General features: G+C 50.6%; 1 protein-coding gene across 1 annotated transcript in view; it reads left to right on the top strand.

Moving 5' to 3' along the window:
- Positions 1-20,480, top strand: part of LOC113607478 (uncharacterized) — a 36,412-nt gene extending 15,932 nt beyond the window's left edge. The window contains exon 3 of the mRNA XM_027082872.1: positions 14,595-20,480. Within this exon, the coding sequence (XP_026938673.1) occupies positions 14,595-14,692 (98 nt within the window). The 3' untranslated portion in view covers positions 14,693-20,480. The remainder of the gene's footprint in view (positions 1-14,594) is intronic.
- Positions 20,481-21,919: the final 1,439 nt, after the last annotated feature.

Genomic DNA, 21,919 nt, shown 5'->3' with positions numbered 1-21,919 from the left:
CTCTCCCAAGTCACCAGGTGTGACCCCCTGGAGTGCAGCATCTCCAGCCCCTTGCCTCTTCTCTGGCTTCTTGACTTGATTAGCTATTTCCATACCAAGGGCAGGGGGAGGAAGGCCATCCTGACTTATTACTTTGCCCCGTTGTTCTCTGTTTCTCAGGGACATTGGGTGGGGAGGTTAGAGTTCACACTGTCTGGGGGGTGGATCCCTGGTAGGCTGAAGTGAGCCAGCTCCCCCCTCAGAATGACCACTTAGCTCGGTAATTCTCTGGCTCCATCTTTCCCACAGAGGAGAGGAGCCTTTCTTGGATCGTAGTTGCTTCTTCCATCAACTGTGCTGACCGGCCTGCAGAGCGCTGACCCACTTGTGGTACCTCAAATAGAGGTTTAAATTAGGACCTTTAATCTGTAAGAGGCTTACAGCCTGTTGGGTGGCCAGCTGCTCTGGACTTCTCTGTGGGCAGAGCTGGGCTTGGCCAGGCTGTTGTTGGGTTGAGGGAATCATGGGGGTCGGTGGCTTCCTTGCAGGAGTGACCATACGTGTGGCCTCACTCATGGAGGCCTGGGAACAGCAGGAGTCCCAGGGAAGCAGAGTTGTTTGCCCAACACTCCTTTTGCTGTTGGCACTCACACAGTCCCTGGGAGTGGGTGGGTACCATCTCTGGCTATGGGACAGGGTGGTGGGCTGTCCTTGTAGTGACGGAGTGGAAAGCCCAGAATTCCATGGGCCTTGGGTGCCGGTGCTGCTGCTTCTGGGCACTGAGCCTGGCTCCTTGCCGATGTGCAGTTAGCTCTGCTGGCCCAGTGTGTGTTTCCATCCCACGGATGCCTAGTAACCAAGAGCTGTGTGTCCAGTATGGTGCTGGGTGCCATAGGGGCACACAGAAACACGAGACTTGGGGCCTCCCCCAAATCGCTCCTTGTCTTCTTGAGGAGACCCGACTAGTACATATCAAAGCATTCATTTGTCCCACAGACACATACTTACTTGGCTGGTAGCTGTTCCCAGTAGCAAATTATAAAGTTCCAAAGTAATAGGCATGGGGGGGAAGTTCTTTGGGAGGCCTGGGAAGGGAGAGAGCTATGGGGTAGTGAGAGCTGGGCCTGAGCGGTGGGATTTAGCAGGATGGGGAGAGGGGAGGTCGTTGAAGGTGGGAGGAACAGTGTGAACAGAGGCCAGGAGAGTGCGTGGTCTTCCTCTAAGCGCAGGCTGCTGGAGCCTCTTCCTCCCCTCCCGCTTCTTGAAATAGTCCCAGTTTCAGTCCTAGAAACTTACTCCTTCAATAAAGTAGAGACAGACCTCAGGTTCCCTCTTTTTTCTCCTGTTTATCATTATAACAACAGTAATGACTCCTGAAGTTTATTGAGCGCTTACTGCATACCACTGTTCTGTGTGCTGTAGGTGGATTGTCTCGTTAAGTCTTCCCAGCAGTGCTCTGATATCACTGTTACATATTATTATGTGCATTTTACAGTTGATGAAACTGAGGCATAGAAAGGTTAAATGACTTGCCCACGGTCACATAGCAAGTTGGGTCAGAAGTCCACCTGAGGCAACCTGAAAGCAGAGGCCATGCTCTTAACCCGCTGGTTCCCAAACTTGTCTGAACATTGAAATCACCAGGGAATCTTATAAAATTTCCAGAGCCCCAACCAATTATGTTACATGCAGACCAGTTACATCACAGTCTGGGGGGCGGGGTGGGGAACTCTGATATGAGTAGTTTTTGAAGTTCCCCAGGTGATTATAATGTGCCAGGTTTAGAAACCACTGTCTTAACCTCTGAGTTTTAGGGCCTGTGAGTATTTGATTGAATACATTTTTATACTCAAGGCAGAGGGGCCTTCCCCCAGGCCTGTATCACCTACCATTTCATAGGGAGTAACTCCAGCTTCTTGTCTGAGGGAGCAGGACCCCTGTCACCCCACAGCATCTGGGACTCCCCAAGAGTGAAGCCTGGGTGGGCTGGAGTGGGCAGAGGGAGGATGGGTCGCTTGGCATCAGTGCCCCCTTCCCCCTCTGAGTGCCGCCTTGGGGCAGAGACTGCTTTCAGAGCCCTGGAGACCTCCGACCGTGGTTTCTCACGCCTTCTGCTCCCCTGGGCCCCTGAGTTCATCGGGGAAGGGAGAGGGTCACATGAGGGCACGTCGCTTCTCGACAAGTCTCGCTCCTCTCTGCCTGTCCCCGGGTGAACCTGAAATGGACACGAAGTGCAGAGTCCTTTGGGTGACTGGGAACAGCACTAAATTTAGCAAAACTAGCTGGTGGGTGGCCGGCCTGTAGTGAGCCAAACCCAGCCCCAAGTGGACTAGATTTTATAGTCGGCAATGCAGCCAGCGTAGTCTGTGCTTGGGCAAGTCTGTGGTGAACACGGGGGGATCTTTCCATTTCTAAGGCCCGGCAGCTTGTCTGCCATCCTGCAGGATCCCAGGCTCTGTCCCTGCGAGACTTGGTCCACCCCCAACCCCGCTTGGGACCGGTCTTCCATCCGTCCCTCCCTCATGTGTCTGGAAGCTCCACTCCAGTACCTTGGCCTTGGCCTACACGCTCTTCTAGGCCTCTTGGCCTGCGTTGTCAGCCTTCATTCCCAAGGCCCTGGAGACCAGGACCTGAGCTTCGGTCAATTTTTCATAGGGTATCTGGCATCTTAGGACACTTTTCGGTCACGGTTGTTGAGTGGAGGTAAGGAAAGAGCTGGGCTGGTTAGTTGAACAAGGTTGTGAGGGACTGAGATGTATGTTCCTTCCTCCCAGAAGCTCAGTCAGGTACGTGGCACCAGAGTGAGTCACGATGTGGAGTGACTGTGGGTGGGCTTTGATGCTCTTTGACGCTTGGGGCTCTCTTTGCTGGGCTCAGTCTTCTGCCCTGTTGTGGACTACGTCTGGGAGGACGTGGGTTTTGCGGAATTGGGGAGTGGAGGTCTGCTGGTGACAGAACATCTTCCCCTTCTGGGCCTCCTCCTCCCCCGTCTCAGATCTGACAGTGGCGGCTTGCCTGGCGGTGCCTCTGTTGCCTTAACGTCCTGAGAAATAATGAGCAGGCTACATTTTCTCAGCCCTTTCCAAGGTGGACCATTACACTTTGGCCAGGGCTGGGGTCTTGTCTTTGTGACACGATTCGTGAGTATAAGGCGGCGGTTCTCAGCCAGGGGCAGTCTTGCCTCCAGGGGACGTTTGGCAGCGTCCAGAGGCCAGGGATACAACGAAATACTGTATAACGTACAGGGCAGCCCTCCCCACAGCAAAGAATTATCCAGTCCTAAACGTTGATAGGGCCGAGGCTGAAAAACCCTGGTGTGGGGGACAGTCTTACAAATGGCCCTAAGAGGTCATATCATCCAGATCCCTGCTTCCATTGGAAATGACTTGAGACCAGGAGCTATGTAGACATTGCCTTGCCCCTTTGCCCCCCGTCTCCCTCCCTCTTCAGCATGTACAGTACCCTCCAACAATCGTGTTCAGGAGGTTGTTTCCAGGGGGTCTCTTCAACCACGTCATGGCCCAGTTTCCCGTAGAATCCCACCGTTAAGCACCCACGTGCTGCAGGTGGTCATCTGGGAGGCTTGGTGCAGCTGTATCCTTGGTGCGCTTGCACGAGCTCTGAGATGAACTTCAGGCACACCAGGGAAGCCGTTCCACGCAGACGTCCCGTGTGAGTGATAGGAGTCTATCCTGGAGCTGTTTTCCTTCGCTCTTCTATTGCTCTCCTTCGCTCTCTGCCTTGCAGAACCGAGTTCCACTTGCTAAAGTTCTCTTAAATCCAAGAAACACATACTCATTGCCCCGGAGAACATGATGTCGCTTCCCAGATAAAACATCCAATCTGTTGCCAGATACCTCAGCAGCCCAGTGATGGCTCATCTGCCAACACCATCCTCCTGTAGCTGGCAGGGCTGCCTTAAGGCCAGAACGGGGAAGTGAGACATCCCCCAACGTGAGGACCTCAGCTCACTCTACAGGATGCAGGGAGGGCAGCTGTGGGCGTATTCTAGAATACGCTGGCTTTTTACATTTCACGACAAGCCTCAAGGTTCTTCCCATGTGACTTCACTGCCTGGACTCTTTAGTTGTGACGCCAGAGGGTGAAGGTATGATGTGGGGGAAGAAGTGGCGGAGGAGATGGGAAGGGCAGAAACCAAGGTAAGGCCAAGCAACCAGGGAGATGTACAGATGCTCTCCTGAGTGCATTTGACATTCTTGCCCCAGGTCGCTTCTCAGTGTTGTTCCCCTGCCCCCGACACAGTCCCTGAGTTTCCATGAGTTCGAGGGAGACCAGCATATTTTTGGACGGGCTCAAGCCAAACAGTGAGGAAAGTAATGCTACTTAGTGGACTAAATACCAGTGATGTTGGAGTTACCTGCTTTTGGTGGTTGTTTTTTTGTTTGTTTAGAGTTTTCTGTCTCCTTTTGTTCATAGAAGTCACTTGGGGGATGGATTATCTGATAAATCCTAGTGTTCTCGGAGTGGAGTTCACGTTCACGGCTTCCCTTATCCTCATGTGAGGGACTAAGATGATGATTGTGGGCTCCGGAACCATGTTTTAGATTATTGCTGTCTGATCCAGCAGCCAGGACAGTCGAAACCAAAAGCCTCTGAAGTCCTGTTCAGCGATGGTAAACATTTGAAATGGATTGAACGGATGACTGTGTGTATGTTTAGAGGGTCACACCCCGTAGAGAAAGCACCTCCGGGTAAGCCCGGCTTGCTCATCCCAGCTGCAGGTCTGAGCACACCCAGGGTCACATCCTTTTATTCCATGATGGGCTGAGGTCACTTCCTTATGTACCCAGGGCTGCCCACACCCAGCCACCGTTTCCTGCACTGGGTCAGGGCGTGCACTTCATTCTCTTCATAACATCTTTGGTGGCTTGTCGTCACCTACCAGCTTCCTTTGGTCTCAGTCCCTGAGCGTCCTTTCAACTGAGTTACCATCTCTTGCTCTAGGTCCCGAGCATGGCTTTGAGTCTCTGGCTTCTGTGTGGACTTCCTGGCTCCTGGGCCCAGAGCTACCTCATTGCTCTGGCAGCCACTGGACACATAAGCCGTGGGTTGCTGATTTGGAGCCCAGCTCCAAAAATCAGTCTCAAAATCAAAATCCTCAGTCGTCTTGGTCTTCACTCCGTCAACCCTGGCCTCCACCACTTCTGTCTCATTACAAAATCTCGTTTCTCATAAAAATTACTCCATATTTCAATATGCATCTGAAAAACCCAAATGCATTTTCAGACTCAAGTCTCAGCACATGAAGCTTGACAAATTAATTTGGAATTTTGAAAACGTGTTTATTTAGTATGGTTTTGAAGTGTTGTAGAGTAACGTTTCTGCCATGTATTAAAAGGCAATAGGAAAGTGATCAGAAACGTATACGTATCTTTTAGATTTCATGAGCAGAGATGGCAGGCACTGAAATCCGTTGGTGTTGGGGTGACCACCCATTTGGATAAAAGTCCATTGTTCTTAATTTTTTTTTCTCATTAGCTATTTTTTAAGGAGATTTTTAATTGACATGCAACACACATACAGAAAAGTGAGCGCATCCTAAGTGTTAGACACAAAGTGCCCCCAGCCTGTAACCCGCACCCACGTCAAGCAAAGGAGCAGAACGTACCACACCCCGTTCCAGAATATGCCTTGTGCTCCTTTCCAGCTGCTGACCGTGCTTCTGAGGGTAACCACTATTTTGACTGCTAAAATTACAGATGAGTTTTGCCTGCCTTTCAGCTTCATATATATATGGAATCACACAGTGTGTTCTCTCTTGTATTTGGCCTCTTTCACTCATCATTTTATCTGTGACGTTCATCCTTGCAGTGTGCCGTTTTAGTTTCCTATTCTTGTGGCTGTATAGTATTCCGTTTTATTAATAGAACACAGTTTATTATATGTTGTATGGTTGACGCATGTTTGGGCTGTGTGCAGAGTTTGGCTGTTTCAAACAGTGCTACTGTGAATGTTTGAATATGTCTTTTGGTGAATGAATGTATGCACGGACACACATATGTGAGTGTATGTATGCATAATTTATGTGTGTATGTTTCTGTTGGGTATGTACCTAGGAATGGAACTGCTAGATCATAGTTTTAGCAGATAGTGCCAAACATTGATGCCAGTTATACTTCCACTAGCAAAGTTCTGGTTGCTCCATGCCCTTGCCAGTATTTGGCATTATCTCCTTTCTTCATTGTACTCGTTCTAGTGGGTATGAAGTAATATTGTACTGGGGTCTGAGTTTGCCCTTCCGTGATGCTGACCATTTGGGTATGCTCTTTTGTGAAGTGCCTGTTCAGGTCTTTTACTCGTTTTTCTATTGAATTGCCTCTCTTTTTCTTATTGGTTTGTAGGAAGCTGTTCATACATTGTTGAATATATGCATTGCACATATATTTTCTCCCTTCCATAGCTTTTGATGTCCATACCTTTAGTGATATCCCTGAGGTTAATCTACATGAAAGCAGTAGGATTATATGTAATACTTTGCATGGGGATCTTTTATTCTTTGTTAGTGATATTGAAGTTAGGGCTGCATTCTTTCAGTACTTGTCTACAAAGGCACTATTGCGGTATTGGCTGTGTAGAATGGGACAGGGACTCTTGAAGTTCTTGGTGTATGTAGGTGTTGGCACCTTTGAGATCACATAAAAATTGTTCATATCCAAGTGCTTGCTGTGCTCCATATACTGTTCTAAGCTTTTACGTGGACAATCTCACTTATTCCTCATACATGCTTATCAGCTGTCACTCTTATTAGCCTCATTTTCAAGTGAGGAAACTGAGGCTCAGAGAGGTTTTGTAATTCCTGAAGGTCACATAACTGCGATTTTGGCTGCAAAACTCATGCTCTGTAATCAATTGTATTGCATAGAAAATTGCGGTTCCTAAAATCGATGTTTTATTAGAATGCCTGACATAGTGCCTGGCACATAATAAGTGCTCAGTAAATACCTGTTGAGTGAAAGGATTTGACAGTGGTGAGTTGGATGGTGTCTTCATTGAGTAGGGAAGTTTGTTCTGGCAGTGGGATATGTTGGTATGAGAAGCAGTTGTTTTCCATCCTGATGTGTCATCTCGTGATGATGTCACAAGTAGACATCATAGCGGACATTTGTGGAGTGAATGACTCAATCTCAGACAGGTTGTAAACCCTGCTTAGCGGAAGGGGTGCATTCAGAGGACGCTGCAGGGAGGGGCCCAGGGCCAAGACAGGCATATGAGTAGGGGCCATGGTCATGGCCCAGGGAGAATGCAGAGTCCAGCTCGCAGCATCCTGGTTGTACAGCCACAGGGTAGCCCAGTTTGTGGAAGCAGAATGGGGTCCAGTGTCAGCAGGCAAGGCTGTCCCAGTTACAGGCTGTCGGGTCAGAAGAGTTCCCAGCAGCAGTGCAGGGCTGGCAGGCTCCAAAGTCAGGTAATCTAGAGTCACCAGGTTGCAAGCAGTAAAAGTTCAGGCAGGCAGGAAAGAGAGCCAAGGAGTGCTTGCAGGGAGCCATTTCCCCGGTCGACAGGTATTTATTGCAGGGAGCCATTTCCTCCTGAATGAGGCCTTTCTTCTCAGGCCACTGAGGGCCTGTGAGGAATACATCAGACCTCAGGCCGGGCCGGGTGGGGTGACCCAGAGACCAGCCTGTGCCGGAGCCAGAAGGAGCTGTCATGAGCGTCTTGTCAAACTCTTCATTTAACGGGCGAGGAAATTAAAGCCTAAGTGTGAGATTACTCAGAGCCGGGGGGAGAGCCAGCCTTGGAACCAGGCACTGCAGAGTGTTTCCTGCTTCCTCATGTTTTCCATCAAAAATTAAGAGGTGGAAGGAAGAAGGACCATGGTGAAAGCCTTAAAGAAGAAAGATGGAGAGTCCTTGGATATGGGGGGAGAAGGAGGGATCAAGTGACTACAGTACAGAGCCTGGGCGAATTGCAGTTCCAGTGATGGGAAAGTGGGAAGGAAGCTGGCTGGGTGATGATTGTGATCTCAAGTCTAGAATGTAAGTTCCAGGAAGACAGAGGTTTTTGCTTTGTTATTGAAGCATAACATACAGAAAAGTACACAGAGAGCAAGGACCTTTTTTTTTCTATTTTTTTTTTATTGTGGAAAATACATATAAAATTTACCATCATAACCATTTTTAAGTGTACAGTTCATTGGTATCAAGTACATTCATACTCTTGTGCAACCATCACCACCATCAGAATTCTTTTCATCTTGCAAAATTGAAACTGTACCCGATAAAGAGTAACTCTCTATTCCCCCTCCCCCCAACCCCCGGCAGACACCCATCTACTTTCTACTACTCTAGGCACCTTATAAAGTGGAATCATACAGTATTTGCCTTTTTGTGACTGGCGTATTTCACTTAACATAATGTCTTTAGGCTTATCCGTACTACGGCATGTGTCAGAATTTCCTTCCTTTTAAAGGCTGAATAATATCCCATTGTGTGGATATACCACATTTCATTTATCCATTCATCTGTTGATGGACACTTGGGGCAAGAACTTTTATATGGGCCGCTTACCAATGAATGGAGTAGATCCTGGCCTTAGTATGTGCTCAACAAATAATTGTTGAATGAATTTTAGTTATGTTGAACGTGAACTGACAGTGGGCTACCCAGGTGGGCTGTCCAACAGGTGTTCCAAGATGACTCAGGACCAAAGGTGAGGTGAGAGATGAGGCCAGCGGTGGGAAGGTGCTCCCAGGGCACCAGGGCTAAGATGGGAGCAGGGGCCTGGGCTCAGCACAGGTGGGAGCAGAGCAATGAAAGATGCAGGAAAGGTGGTCTCAGGGAAGTGCCCTGTACTTTAAAACAGGAGAGAGGTTTTAAGAAGGGGGTGCTGAGCACCGTCCGAGTCAAGAAGGATGGGGTCTGAGGAAGGAACGCTAGAGCTGACAAATAGTGATGGAGCCGAGATGAACTCGGCTCCTTGTTGGCCTTGGAACGAAGTTTCTGTAGCGTGGTGGTGGAGGTACAGGCCAGAACATGAGATAGGGGGAAACACGTGTGAAATAGCCAGAGCTATTAAATGCTGGGCACTAGGAAAGGCACCAGGACTAGCAGCAGGTGAAGCAGCAGCAGAGAAAGATGCATGAAGCACACACCGTTCTTAGGCTTCACGGAAGTCTTGAACTTGAGTGTGGCCTTGGAGTTGGCCTCTGTGCAATAAAGAGGAGAGAGAAGGGCATGCCAAGTAGATAAGCAATGAGAAAAAGAGCTTGGTGGAAAGAATGGGGATGTGCATGGGGACAACAAGGAAGCCAGATCGATGAGGCAGAGGATATGTGGGGGAACGTGGGAAATATGGTTGGCACTTCTATCCTTTCCTCCCTTTTAAAGTTAATTAAGAGATGGCCATTGGGAAGCTTGAGTAATCTACATCTAAACACTACATCTAGCGTAACTTAGCAGTCGCACTTACAATTACTGGACGCCAATCCCCAGGACAACCCCGTTACCCTGTAAATGTAATAGAAGATTTTATCATGGACACCGGTAGTTGTAAAGAATTGGTTGCATGTGACAGATACACCTGGCTCAAATATGAGTGTAGCTGTTTCTGAGTTGTGTACTGGAGAATCAGAGCCTCCGTTCCGTGTAACTACTGTTCACTAAGCTCCAGCTGACGGCCGTGCCTGATACTAGATGCTCAGATGTAAAGACAAAAAGGTTGAGATCTAAAAAGTAAGACTTGAGCCTGAACTGTTGCTAGACTTAACCTGAGTCCTAAAGGCTTTCCTTTCCACAGAGCCTGGGGAGATGTTGAGCTGAAGGCTGAGAAAGTAGATGCCACATCTGCCACCATCTCACTCTTCAGCAGTTCCACACAAGTGCTGAGCTGCCACTGCTCTACCCTGGGGCCAGGCAAAAGCCTGTACTCTCATACAGAGCCCCCTCTGAAAATGCAGTTTGGTAAATTCTTATGTACACCCAAAAGGTTGCCCCAGATCTCAAGGAAATAGTTAGAAATGCTTTTTAAAGGTAATATCCAGCTAACTCCCCCAAATCCAGGATCCCTGGAAGCTATTTATCTCAAGGAAAATGCCTAGAGCATTCCCATAGGATATAAATGAAGGATCCAAGTGTGGGGGAACACATATCCTCTGTACAGGGTACCAGTCAGATGCCACCCCCGCCCCCCGCCCCCAGCGCAGGAGCCAAGGCAGAGGGCTTGAGGCAGGAGAGGCCAGAGTCCTTACCTCTTTCTGAGTACCAGAGTTTTCCTGGCAGAGCTGGGAAGCACGAAGTATTCTCCCTACCTGCCTCCAGCTCTGAGTTGCTGAAAGGGAAACCAGGACCCTAAAGGAGGTTTTCGGATCTCTGCACGCTCGGCCTGCATTACCTGTGGCACCGCTGCTTACTCCAGCCCCATAGCAGGTTCCCTTAGCACCCAGCCTAGTCTGGCCTGACGTGGGTTTTAGGGAGCCTTATATACATAAACAATAAAATAATAATGATAGCTAAATTTACTGTGCCCAGATTCTGGTTCTGTTTTCTATGTATCAGCTCATTTAAACCTTATAGTGACTCTGTGGGACAATTGCTATGTTTGACAGATGAGGAAACTGAGTCACAGAGAGGCATGGTCTCTTTCCTGAAATCACTCAGCTAGTAACAGGTGGAGGTCTAAATTGAACCCGTGTGCCTCCAGAGCCTGTGCTCCTCAGGGAAGTCGGCCCCTGTGGGATGTGTAGGAGCCACCAGAGGTCAGAGCAGAGAGGTCAGCTGCTGACCAGTCAGACTCCGAGATCCGGTTTCTCCCTGTTGGAGCCGGCTGCCCCCGCTGCTTCAGGGACGGGACTGCCCTGTTGTATTACCCAAGTTTGCCAGGAGGATTAGCCTCTTCCTCGTGTCAAAACAAGCCAAGCAGGAAAAAAATCAACAAACAACTCATGACTTCCAGCAGAAAAAGCTCTGCAGCTTCTCCAGCAGGAGGGAGATCTCTGCTGCGGAGGCTCAAACGTCCCAGGTTACGTCCTGGGACGTAGGCGTGTGCCGAGAGGGACTGAGACCCTTGGTTTTACAGGTCGGTGCCCCGAGGCCCGGCCCACTTGGTGCTCAGCCCCTGCCAGCAGCTCTCCTCCTTGGCTCCCCGTCACGCTGCGTGAGATTTGCTGGTGTCCTGTCGCTGAGCCTGACTGGTTCTGTTTTCATGCTTTTCTGCACATCATTCCTTGCCCCTTGGGTTGCCTTTGCTCCTTCCATTTTTATTGAAAGTTTTGGATTCTTCAGAGCCCCCTTTAGCTTCTGCCTCCTCCGTGGAGCCTCTTTGCCTCCAGTGAATCCTGCCCCCTCCAGGTTCCTGTTGCATTTATTAACTCTTTTAATCACTGGGCTCCCCAATACTGCCTAGCGGTGGCTTCAAAAAATTTATGTGTGTATGACATTTGCATATTTGTGTATGCACACATCGTGCATTTGCATACACATTTGCATGTATGTATATATATGCATATTTCTTATTTATAAGGTGGGGGATGGTAATGCATGCCTTCCACAAGTAATATTTATTGAGTGCCTTCTATATTGCAGGCACTATTCTGGGCTCCAGGGATTTAGCAGTTTACAAAGCAGACAGAAGTCCCCTGTTCTCATGGAGCTGACACTCCAGCCAGTTTCAGGAAGAGCCCCCGCCCCCTCCAGAGTTGCTGGGAGAAGAGGAGGAGGCAGAGGGTCCCTGCTGATTGATCAGAGGTGGAACCACAACCTGGGTGGGACTGCAGCAGGATGGAGGCTGCTCTGGTGGCCTGCATGGGGCACAGGGACTCCCAGGGTGAGATATCTGCTGTGAAAGAGGAGGAGGAGGAGGAAAGGCCACCTGGGTTGCCCTGAAGGGGCAGCATATCTCTTTCCCCCTCCCCAGTCATAACCCGTGCCTGACCCTGAGGCTAAGCCCACTCCCAGCCCCTCACACAACCGCAGTGGGCAGGAGGGGCAGCACCAGGTGGAGGCACCCCGGTCTCGGCTGCAGCCCCAGAGCCCTGTGCCTCACAGCTGCGCCACCTCCCCCGCCCCAGCCCTCCCATGTGCTGGTGAAGGTTTACCTGGCACAGAGGCAGCCCGGCTGGCAGGGGCACATGGAGTCTTCCTGGCCACGCAAGGCCACTGAAAGAAGAGGTCATTCGACAGACCCCAGAGATCCCCCTCCCCAGCTTGTACCAGAGGCAGGACTCTGGAGTCACTGAGCCCTCAGCAGATCTGGGGTCAAGTTCCCCCACCTAGTGGCCTGGGGTAAATGTAGAGGTTGAGTGGATTTGCCGTGGATTTGGGCTTCTCATCACCTCACGCTGTGACCATGGGCTATTGCTCATATATAACATCCCTTCCTGCTTTCTTCCTAGGATGAGGGAGGGCAACCTTGAGTGATGTTTTATCCCTCCATGCATCTCTTTTCCATGTGGGAAGTACCCGTTTCCAAGGTATCTCTTTGGGAAGTAGAGAGAGGGGGCCATGGCCGTGGCCATCCCTGCATTTGGCTCTACCCGTGGCTCTGGTCACCTCTGACTGCCCTGCTGGGCCTCAGAGCCCACACCAGCCTCTCTGCGAGGGGCAGGGTGATTTTGAGTAAGTTTTACTTGACCTTTGCTTTGATTCAATTCCCTCATCTATGATATGGGACTGGTAATAATTACACCTACCTCATGGAGTTATTGAAAGGATTAAATGAGCCTATAAATGAGCTTAAAATAGAGCCTGGCTCACGGTAAGTGCTCTCTATGTCTGTTAATCCTAGATTACTCACCACGTTTGTGAAGTGGTGGTGGGCTTGTTTGCTTAGCTCTGTGACCACGAGCTCCCTGTGGGCAGGACACGTCTTATGTGTTCCTGTAGTCTCAGTGCCTAGCCCACCCAGTGCCTGGCACATGGTAGGCATTCAGCAAACGTGTTAACAGTGACCTCTGGATTTGGGCCAAGGTGAAGGGCAGACTCAGCATATGTGGAGGCACACAGGAGGGAGGCCTATGGAAGGGCAATTAAGCAGGATCAGAGGTTGCAGAATGGGAGAGTGTGGAAACAGGTTGGGGGGGTGGATTGGGACCAGATGCGAGGGGGCCTGGAACGCTAGCAGAAAGCCACGGCAAGGCACTGGGGAACTGTGGAGGGTTTCAGAACAGGAGAGGGACATGCAGGTCCAGGATTTCAGGGAAGATCCTGGTAGAAGAATCTAGACTACACTGGAGAAGAGAGAGCCTGGAGCTAGCAGGGCGACCGGTTAGGAGGTGCTGGGGACACACGGCTGAGAGTCAACAAGGCATGTGGGCAGGCGGCATGCTATCTGCTCCCCTGCCCCGCCTGGCCCCCGGCGCCACGAGGAACCAGGCCAGCCTGTTGTGACCTTCGCCATCCAGCCCTGACTGTTCCATCCCTGGTGCTTGTCTATTTGCAGCCTCCTCTCTCTGACACCTTGCGCAGGTTGCCAGGTTACGGCAGCCCGTGCTGCGCAAGTCCTCGTGCCCCAGCTCCGATGCCACTTGCGTCCCCCTCACTCTCCAGCCTCTGGATGTCGGTGTTTATTGTTTTAATCTTAAAGTGAGAAACAGTGAGGTTGCTGGAAATAGGCCATGTGCTTTTATTTGTTCTTCTAACCAAGGACAGGCATGTTTCCCAATCCCAGGAGCAGGACCTGGAGCCCAGGATGGAGATGCAGGCAGAGTGCAGAGGATTCACCAGGGAGGGCCGAGTGCTCTGGGGGTCTGGACCAGAAAGTGACTGTTTGATCCTGTGGCGGGAGCCTGTATCTGCCTGCTTGCTGGTCCCGGAACAGGTCCATCAGGGCAGATACTGCTGTTCAGAGCCACCATGGCAGGGCTGGGTCCCAGCCTGGCCGGCGGGAGGGCACAGGTCTTGGCCATTAAGGACACTGGCTTATCCTTGCGACCTGTGCCCTTGAATCTGGGCCACACTCTTATGAGGTGCTGGCTTGTGTAAGGAAGTTGCTTGTAGCCAACCTGTCTTAATAAGCATCTGCTGCATATCTGGTCTCCGCTGTAACAGCCACCTGGGAAGCCAGGGGACACCGCAGGCCTGCCTGGGCAGTGGAGTGCAGTGACAGTGCCCGCCATTTAATGAGCGTTTACTATGTGTTGGCCATTGCACTGAGCACTCTGCATACATTATCTCATTTAACCCTGAGGATAACCACATGTCGCAGTTGTTATTAGCACTGTTTTTTGGATGAAGCAACTGAGACAAGAGGAGGTTAATTAACTTGCCCTGGGTCACACAGCCAGTAAATTCAAGTTTCCCTGAGTCAGAGCCCCTGTGGTCAGTCCTGATGCTCATGCGATGGGCACCTAGAACTCGGGACTTGTCGTTGGGAAGACCTAGGGTCAGTTTTTTGCTCTGCCTCTCCGTTACTGGCTGGACGATCTTGGCCAGCTGCCCTCACTTTTCTCATTTGCCCATCTGTAAAATGGGAATAACTATGTATACTTCACAAGGCTTCGAGGGGGGATAAAATGGCATAGTTTGTCATAAAACTTGTTTGTGCACAAGGAGGAGTTATACATACATTACACCTCATTAAATGAGTCGATAGTAAAAACTTAAAACTACTTACAGAAAAAGGTACATGTTCACGTGCCTTTTTTTTTTTTTTTTTTTAAGGAAATGTGGTTGGTCCCACCTTTGTCCCTGGAGTTGTCAAGCATGAAAATGGGGAGGAGTTCATCAGGGAAGGACAGAGTTCGGAGGAAGTCTCCTAAGAGGAGGATGTCACTAGCTTGCCTAGCACAGTGGTTGGGAGTCTGGTACTGGCCGCATACCCTGCACAGGCTCCTTAGCCCCTAACCTGTACAGTGGAGGTGATGGCCATCCCAGCTTCCAAGTGCCGTCGTGAGGACCGACTGAGCTGTGATACACGCATGGGGCCGGCACCAGGCCTGATGCGTGGTGAGTGATTAGTGGATATTGAGGTCCACGTTCATGATGAGGCGGATGCTGTTTGGACAGGTAAGGGGGAAGGGACGTCCTGGTTTGGGGGCTTAGCCTTATTTGAAGGCTCTCTTGAAGGGGCATGGGGAGCACACATGTCTGGTGGGAATGAGGACCTAGGCCCCAGAGCAACCTTGGGAGGAGGCCAGACCCTTGATAAGGGCTCTAAGGCAAATGGAGGCTCTACTTCTCCTACCCTTCATGTCCCAAAGCTGGGGTCAGTGGGGGTCAGAGCTGTGGGGGAGGAGGTCACGGTCCTCCTGCAGGTGGTGGGGAGATGGCCATGTCCTAGAGGTCCGCTGGCCGGGTTCCAGCTTGGGTCTGAGCAGGTTACAAATCAGAGGGAGGAGGGATGCCTTCCGCGGTGTAGCTTGGCTTTGTCATCTTGGCCGAGGAACAAAGTTTATTCACAAAGGGTTCCTGCCATTTTTAAACTTGTTACTTGGTTCTGTGTGTGAGAGAGTGAAAGGAGACGGGAGGGTAAGAGTTGGGGTCGGGGTGAGAGGGCGGTTAACGTTGGAAGTGACCCGCTGAGGCCCCTTTATCTCTTTCTTGCATGAAGGTGGTGTAGTAACTTTGGGTATAGCCTAAAGGTACGTAGTGGTCAGTCAGTATCTGGGCATTTTATGATTTAGAAAATGAGAGGTAAACACGGATATTTCAGGTATTTAGAAGTAGGCCCCAAAGAAGTTGTACTGTGTTTCCACTCTTGTGCTCACTTGTTTGTTCGGCCAGCAGACGGTTACTGGAAGTGGGTGTGCCATCCGTGGTGGCGTGAAGAGCTGTGAGAGGCAGTCCAGGTCCACAAGAAGCTTCCTTGCAGTCAGGCTGTTTTATAACTGTTCCCAAATCATGTTAGCTCTGGAATCTATTTTAGGAACTCCTTTGGTTATGAACCATATCTTATATTTAATTTTGATTCTCTTTCTCCTCCTGTCCTGGATTCAGTAGCCTCATCCACAAACACTGTGTGCCTGGCGTTACCATAGGTATTGGAAGTATTTAGAAGAATCAGAGATACTTGGTAGGAACGCGTTAACTAACGAGAGCTGCTGCCTAGAACGGCCTCCCAAGGACTTTAGGCCTTCTCTGTGCAGTCACCACTTCCATGTCGCAGAGGACCCTGGAGCCCACCAGTATCTGTGAGATGCCTGGAGCTGGGCATCAAGGCAGAGGGCATTGCTCCCCTTTTCTTTGGTTGGTGAGTGTTCATAATAATAGTAGGAATTCCAGCCCACCCCAGGGGGCGCCTGAAGGTAGGTGAGGCTCTTGAGATCTTTCTGCCTACCTCTGAGGGCTGCGATGGCGCTCCTTTGCTTCTTTCTCTTCATTTGTTCCTGTATCTGGTGAGGATGGCGTTCTGCTCAGATCTACAGTGAGTAGCCATGGGGAGCTGTTAGAGTCTCTGGTCTTTGATTCTCTGGGAGAGGGTGGGTTTGACAGTGCCTTCCCACCTCTGAGATGAGGACAGCTGGATTCTGTCTCCTCCGTCCTCAGCATCGCGTGGGGCCACACCGAAAAGAAAACCTCATGACTGATCCCAAGGTCCAGAGTTGACACTGCACTGATTTCAGCCCAGGGCAAGCCACCGTTAGCATCTTCCGGCCAGAGGGTGTTTGTGAAAGCACAGGTCGGGTGTCCCTTTGACATTTGCTTGGGGATCCTTTCCAGAAGCTGGAGGAAGAGGAGTAGATTCATGTTTGACAAGTCTAGATCAAGGGAAGGACAGAGAAGCAGGAGCCTCGCAGGACCAGTGTGTGCAGGGAAGGGACTCGGACCAAGTGAACGCGTTTCCGGTGTGTTTGTCAGGGACTTAGGGTGGTAATGTTGACAGGGAGCATGATCAGCCAATCAACAAGCATAGATTGGGTGCCTCTGGGAGTTTCACATTGGAGAGAATGACAGAGAATTCTAAACCTGGCACAGGCCTTTGAAAAGTTCAGACTCTAGTGGGAGGCATAGATGAGCACACGTGACAAGGCATGACAGTGTATTATGAGGCCCCGGACTGTAACACAGGGTTACACATGCTGTTGGCATTTGGAGAAGGGAGGACCATCATGGCCATCTATCCTGCCTGGGAAAGACTGGAGAATGACAACATCAGCAGTGTCAGCACACAGGGAGCAGTCAGGACGGGGCAGGGAGCTCTGGGGTCAGAGAACAGGGTTCTGTTCCCAGCTAAGGAAAGTTGCGCAGATGAGTGGACATAATATACGTGAAAGCATCTGGCTGAGTGTTTTTCGTGTAGAAATAATTCAGCAGAGGTTTGTTGATATATTCCTAAGATCACGACTGAGAGAGTCCCAAGGAAGATATCACAGCAAGGTTTAAAAACAGTGTAGGGGGTGAGGGTGGGAGTGGAGGGGCGGGGCAGCTGCACTGGTGGAGAAAGCAGGAGGGAGGGAGGGAGAGCTCCTGTGGGAAGAAGGTTCTGCTGGAGGTCAGTCTGCTGTCCCTCCTCCTCAGGCCACTTTTGGAGGGTTGTTCAGATCCCAATGAGAAGGAAAATGTCAAAGTAGAATGAGTGCAGAGGAGGGCTGCTGGCATATGAGGAATGGTTAAAGCACGGGTATATATACCCCAGAGAGGGGAAGATTTCAGCAGAACGAGTTTGCTGGGCAGAGTTTTGTGTATTGAAAGGACTGTGACGTGATGTGGGTGTCGGGCTTACTCTGCGGCAGTGACAGGGAGGCCGCTGTTGGTGCAGGGAGCTGGGTCATTGTCCCTCCCTTTGAGCTGCGAAGGACTCGAGGGAGGAAAGATGGGTGGCCCTCTGAGATAGTGAGCCCCTTCAGCGGTGCTCTTGGTGTTTACAGGTAAGCTGAATGGCCATGACGCAGGGATGCTAATAATAAAAAGTCATAATAGTTGCCACTTCCTGAATGCTTGTCGTGTAGCAGGCAGTGTGACCCAGGGCTTTACTTGTATGGACTCACCTAATCTCCTACAACACTGGGCAGGGGTATGAGTAGCTTCTTAGCCCTACTTTATAGATGAGAAAACTTAGCCTGAGAAATGAAGTAACCCACCCAAGGTCCCATACATTGGCCTCCAGCCCAAGGCCAGTCTCCTTGTATTGGTGAAAGGTGAGGCCGGATGACCTGTAGGGTGTCTTACAACACCAGGTTTCTAAGTCTCTATCTGGTGGGTCATCCCAGCCATGTGGATGGGGTTGGGCAGCTCTCTTGGGTCCAGGGCAGGAGTGGCGGTTACTGCTCTCCCGGTGACCTCACTGGGACTGGGAAGTCAGCAGGGGTATTCCGTTGGCTGTTAGGAACTGGCCTTGCCGGGGAAGTGGCTGGGGAGCCCCCAGGCTTATCTGAGCGTCCCAGCTCCTTGCATCCGGTGTCCTCTAACCCTCTGGTGACTCTGGGGTCTCGGAAGCACCAGTGGTCCTTTTTTGTGTCAGAAGCTTCTTGACTGTGTCGTCAGCGCACTCAGCCTGCAGGTGTCCCCCCACCCCCTTAGCTCTGTCACTGCAGAAGGGCACAGAGTGATGTCCAGGGGCCAAGACCTACCTTGTTTTGGGGGGCCAGAGTGGGATTAAGGAGCCAGCTGTCCTCCTACTGTCCTAGTTCTCCAGGCTCTGGCAACCGGGAAAGCCCTTGCTTCCATGGGCAGAGTTCCCCGAAGAGGGCCCAACACCAAGCCTGACACATAGTCAGCCCCAGGCATGTTTTTTTGGAATAACAAATGTTTAGGACTCACCTGCCTTCTCAGTGCTCACCCTAGGCCCTGAGGACTCTGGAGGTTTTAGAGGGAGGGCGTTGGAGGGTGGGCCGCGCCTGTCACTCCACATTCAATGGCACTGGGAGAAGCTTCTCAGCGTCATCCTTTGTGTTTTAAGGCTGTTACTGTTTCTCTGCTTCGGGGGCAAGAACACTGGCCTTCCAGGCCTGAACCAGATCCTAACCTGAGAATAACGGCTGCCCGCCAGTCCCAGAGGCCTTCAGAGAGCTGAACCTTCATGTGTTGTTCCAACACCTTCCCTCTGTAAATGAAACACTCACAGGACTGCCCTTTATCCCACAGTTCTGGTCATCATCCCCTCCCTACTCTTGAGCTCTCTGTATGCATAGGAGGTACTCACATCATCAAAAATTTTGTGGGACCTTACTTTTGTTAAGGCTTAATATTATGAAAATAATGTACAGTGCATCCCCAATATCGCCCCCAAATATGACTTTAAATATTATGTTTTAGACTGCCCCAACCCCTCGCCCACCCAAGGCTCGTCAGATGAGAGCCTTGTCCCCACTCCAGCTCCTGACAAGGCCGGCGCTTTGCTGAAAGTCCAGACCTGTGCCCTGGCGTGCACGATGGCTCCGAGGTCTTTCCTGTCCCTCTCAGGCTGTGGGCAAGGTCATGGGCATGGGCATGCCCCCTGGGTGGGGGAGAAGGCAGTATGGAAGTTAAAGTGCAAGTCAGAGTTGTTTGGGGAACCCCCATCCTACTTGTGTTTGTGACAACTGCTCTCTAGTTCTGACTCAGCTGAGTGAAGCAATAGTTGGTACCGGGGCAGGAAAGAAACGCCATTTTTGAGACACGTGGCACTCATGTGGTCATGCAGAGGTCAGTACAGCCCCGTGAATCATCAGTTGCCCTGGTTCTCCGTACCCTAGATATGTCTGCTCCTGCTCAGCACTTCCCTCTTTGATCAAGAACCCCAGGGGCAGCAGTAACATCTAAGGGTCCTAGCCTGTGCCTGGAGGGCATCTGGCCAAGACCCCTCATTTCCCCAGCCGCATCTGGCCGGTGGCACAGACGGCAGGGTCCGCCGTGTAGGGATGGGGTAGAGCTCCTTTCAGTCCGACTCATGTGGCCCGGCCACACTCCGTCTCTCTGGAAATTATTTCCATCCGTTGACGGCCAGGATTTCAAGAACAGCCAGCCAAGAGTTGCATTGGGTTACTCCCTGAGTCCCAAGAAGACTTTGCCCCCTGCATTTCAGGCAACCCTAGGAGCTCCTCGTTCAGGGGCTTTGGCTAGTGGAATGACCATGTTTACTGAGCCCCAGCCCACTGTCAGAATAGTAGGTGCCCGTCTCATTGCCAGCCTGCGTTTTGCCTGAGGCTGAGCCGTGAGCCCTCTGGGGCAGTAGCTTAGATTTAACGTTCAGTGGCCTAGGGTAAGGCAGACATTTTGGCCTTTTCCATTTTCCCGGGAGGTGGTGGGAGCCAGCTTGGGCAGGTCAGTTTGGAGCCTGGATTTTTGGCCTGAGAGGCAGACTGACTCAGTCTGCCCAGAAGAAAGCGTCTACTTATGAATAGAGCATACCAGTCACAATATCTCCCACCCTAGGCCTGACCTTCCCCCTAAACAAACGTGCCCCGTCACTACGCTGCCCTTGGCGTATTCCACACGGGAGTCTCTGTTGGTGCTGGGGCTCACTTCTGTTTGTTAAGGAGCTGACTTGGCCCTCACTCATCTTCTTTCACCCTGTAGTCAGGGGAGTCCTGTGTTCTCAGGGCCAGCGTCTGGCAGGCCACTTACTGTCTGCTGCCTGGTTCCAGCTCCCCGCCTGTGGCGGCATTCCGTGTCTGCATCTGCATCTCACCTCTGCCAGGACCTACCCTCCAGCACAGGCTGTCCCTAGCCCTTGTCTCTCGGATTTTCACTTGGCACGTGGTGCAGCATTGTGTCCTTGGAGTGTTTGTTTTCACTGCTGGGGCCTTGTTTCACTTCAGCTCAGCAACCTGGGCAGAAGTGCCGTGGTCCTCTGGGTTGGGAATTTGATGGGAAAAACTCCTCTGGTTCTGGGGTAGTTGTTTCTGGAGACTGACGAGATGCGGTCTTTAAGGCTGTTAGACGGACCACATCATGGTCGTTATTGTTGATCGAAGCTATTAACGGCACGGTTCTTTCAGGAACCTTTTCCCCATGGATAACATCAGACGTCTAATCTACAAGTACCGTTTCTGACACCCCCCCCCCCGACTCAGCACATTTTCAGACTTTTTCTAATTATATATATTTATAGATTCTGTGTTTTTGTTTCTTCTTAAAGTTCCCTGAGATTAGAATTTCCTTACCAGGTAGTTAACTGTCCCAGCAATTCGGCTTTTACTTGGCACTCAAGCTTTTTCCTCGAAGCCCCTCCTGTGTCTTCAGCCTATCACCTCAACATACTCCACCTTGTCTTCTTGGTCTTGTCAGTATGAAGCGAGGTGTGGTCGTGCCTGATTAGTACTTGGTTGAAAGACTGAGATTGCCAGGTACTATAGGTCTCTTGAGGTGTTACTAGGCCTTTTCTTCCAGTGCCTGGTATGGTACCAACCACAAAAACATCATGGTCCATCATCACCATCATCATCATAGTGATACTGGTACCAGTTGAACATTAACTCTGTGTTGGGCATTGTGCTGAACGCTCCTGTATCTCATACCATCCTCACCAAGAAAACCCCTAGGAAGTATGGATGCAGCTGAAAATAGGAACTTAGGAAGGTCAAATAAGTGGTTCAAGTCTGTATAACTAGTAGAGGCTGTATTAGGATGCACATTCAAACCTGTCTCACTTTAGAGTCTGAGTTTTTCACCACTATCTGCATTATCCTCGTTTAGTCGTATGTCCTCACGAAATGTTTGTTGAATGGCAAGATTGTTCCCACAGTCTGGCTGGCCTCTGAGGTATCACTAACCATGATGAGGATAGCACCCAATATTTTTGAATACTTAGATTGCTAGGCTCTGTAATAATGTGATGTAAGTGACACGCATCAGGTTAATCTATGTAATCTGCAGAGCTCAGTGAGGACGATTTCCCCCGTTCTGCAGATTAGGAAACCGAGGCTCAGAAAGGCTGAGTTAAGTTGCTCAAGATCACACAGCTAAAGAGTATATATGTTGGGATTTAGCTGCCAGTTATCTCTTGAACAGTGTGAGTCTGTTCTCTTGATCACTATGTTATTGTCTACAAAAAAAAAAAAAGATTAATTTCTCCCTCTGTCCCTTTCTTCTTGCTGCCCCCTTCCTTAGCTTGGGATGCTTTTTCT

Source organism: Aethalodelphis obliquidens, unplaced genomic scaffold, assembly GCF_003676395.1.
Source record: "Aethalodelphis obliquidens isolate GAN/ISIS:26980383/991018 unplaced genomic scaffold, ASM367639v1 scaffold48, whole genome shotgun sequence".
NCBI classification, from domain to species: Eukaryota; Metazoa; Chordata; class Mammalia; order Artiodactyla; family Delphinidae; genus Aethalodelphis; species Aethalodelphis obliquidens.
This window is presented reverse-complemented; position numbering and strand designations above follow the sequence as displayed.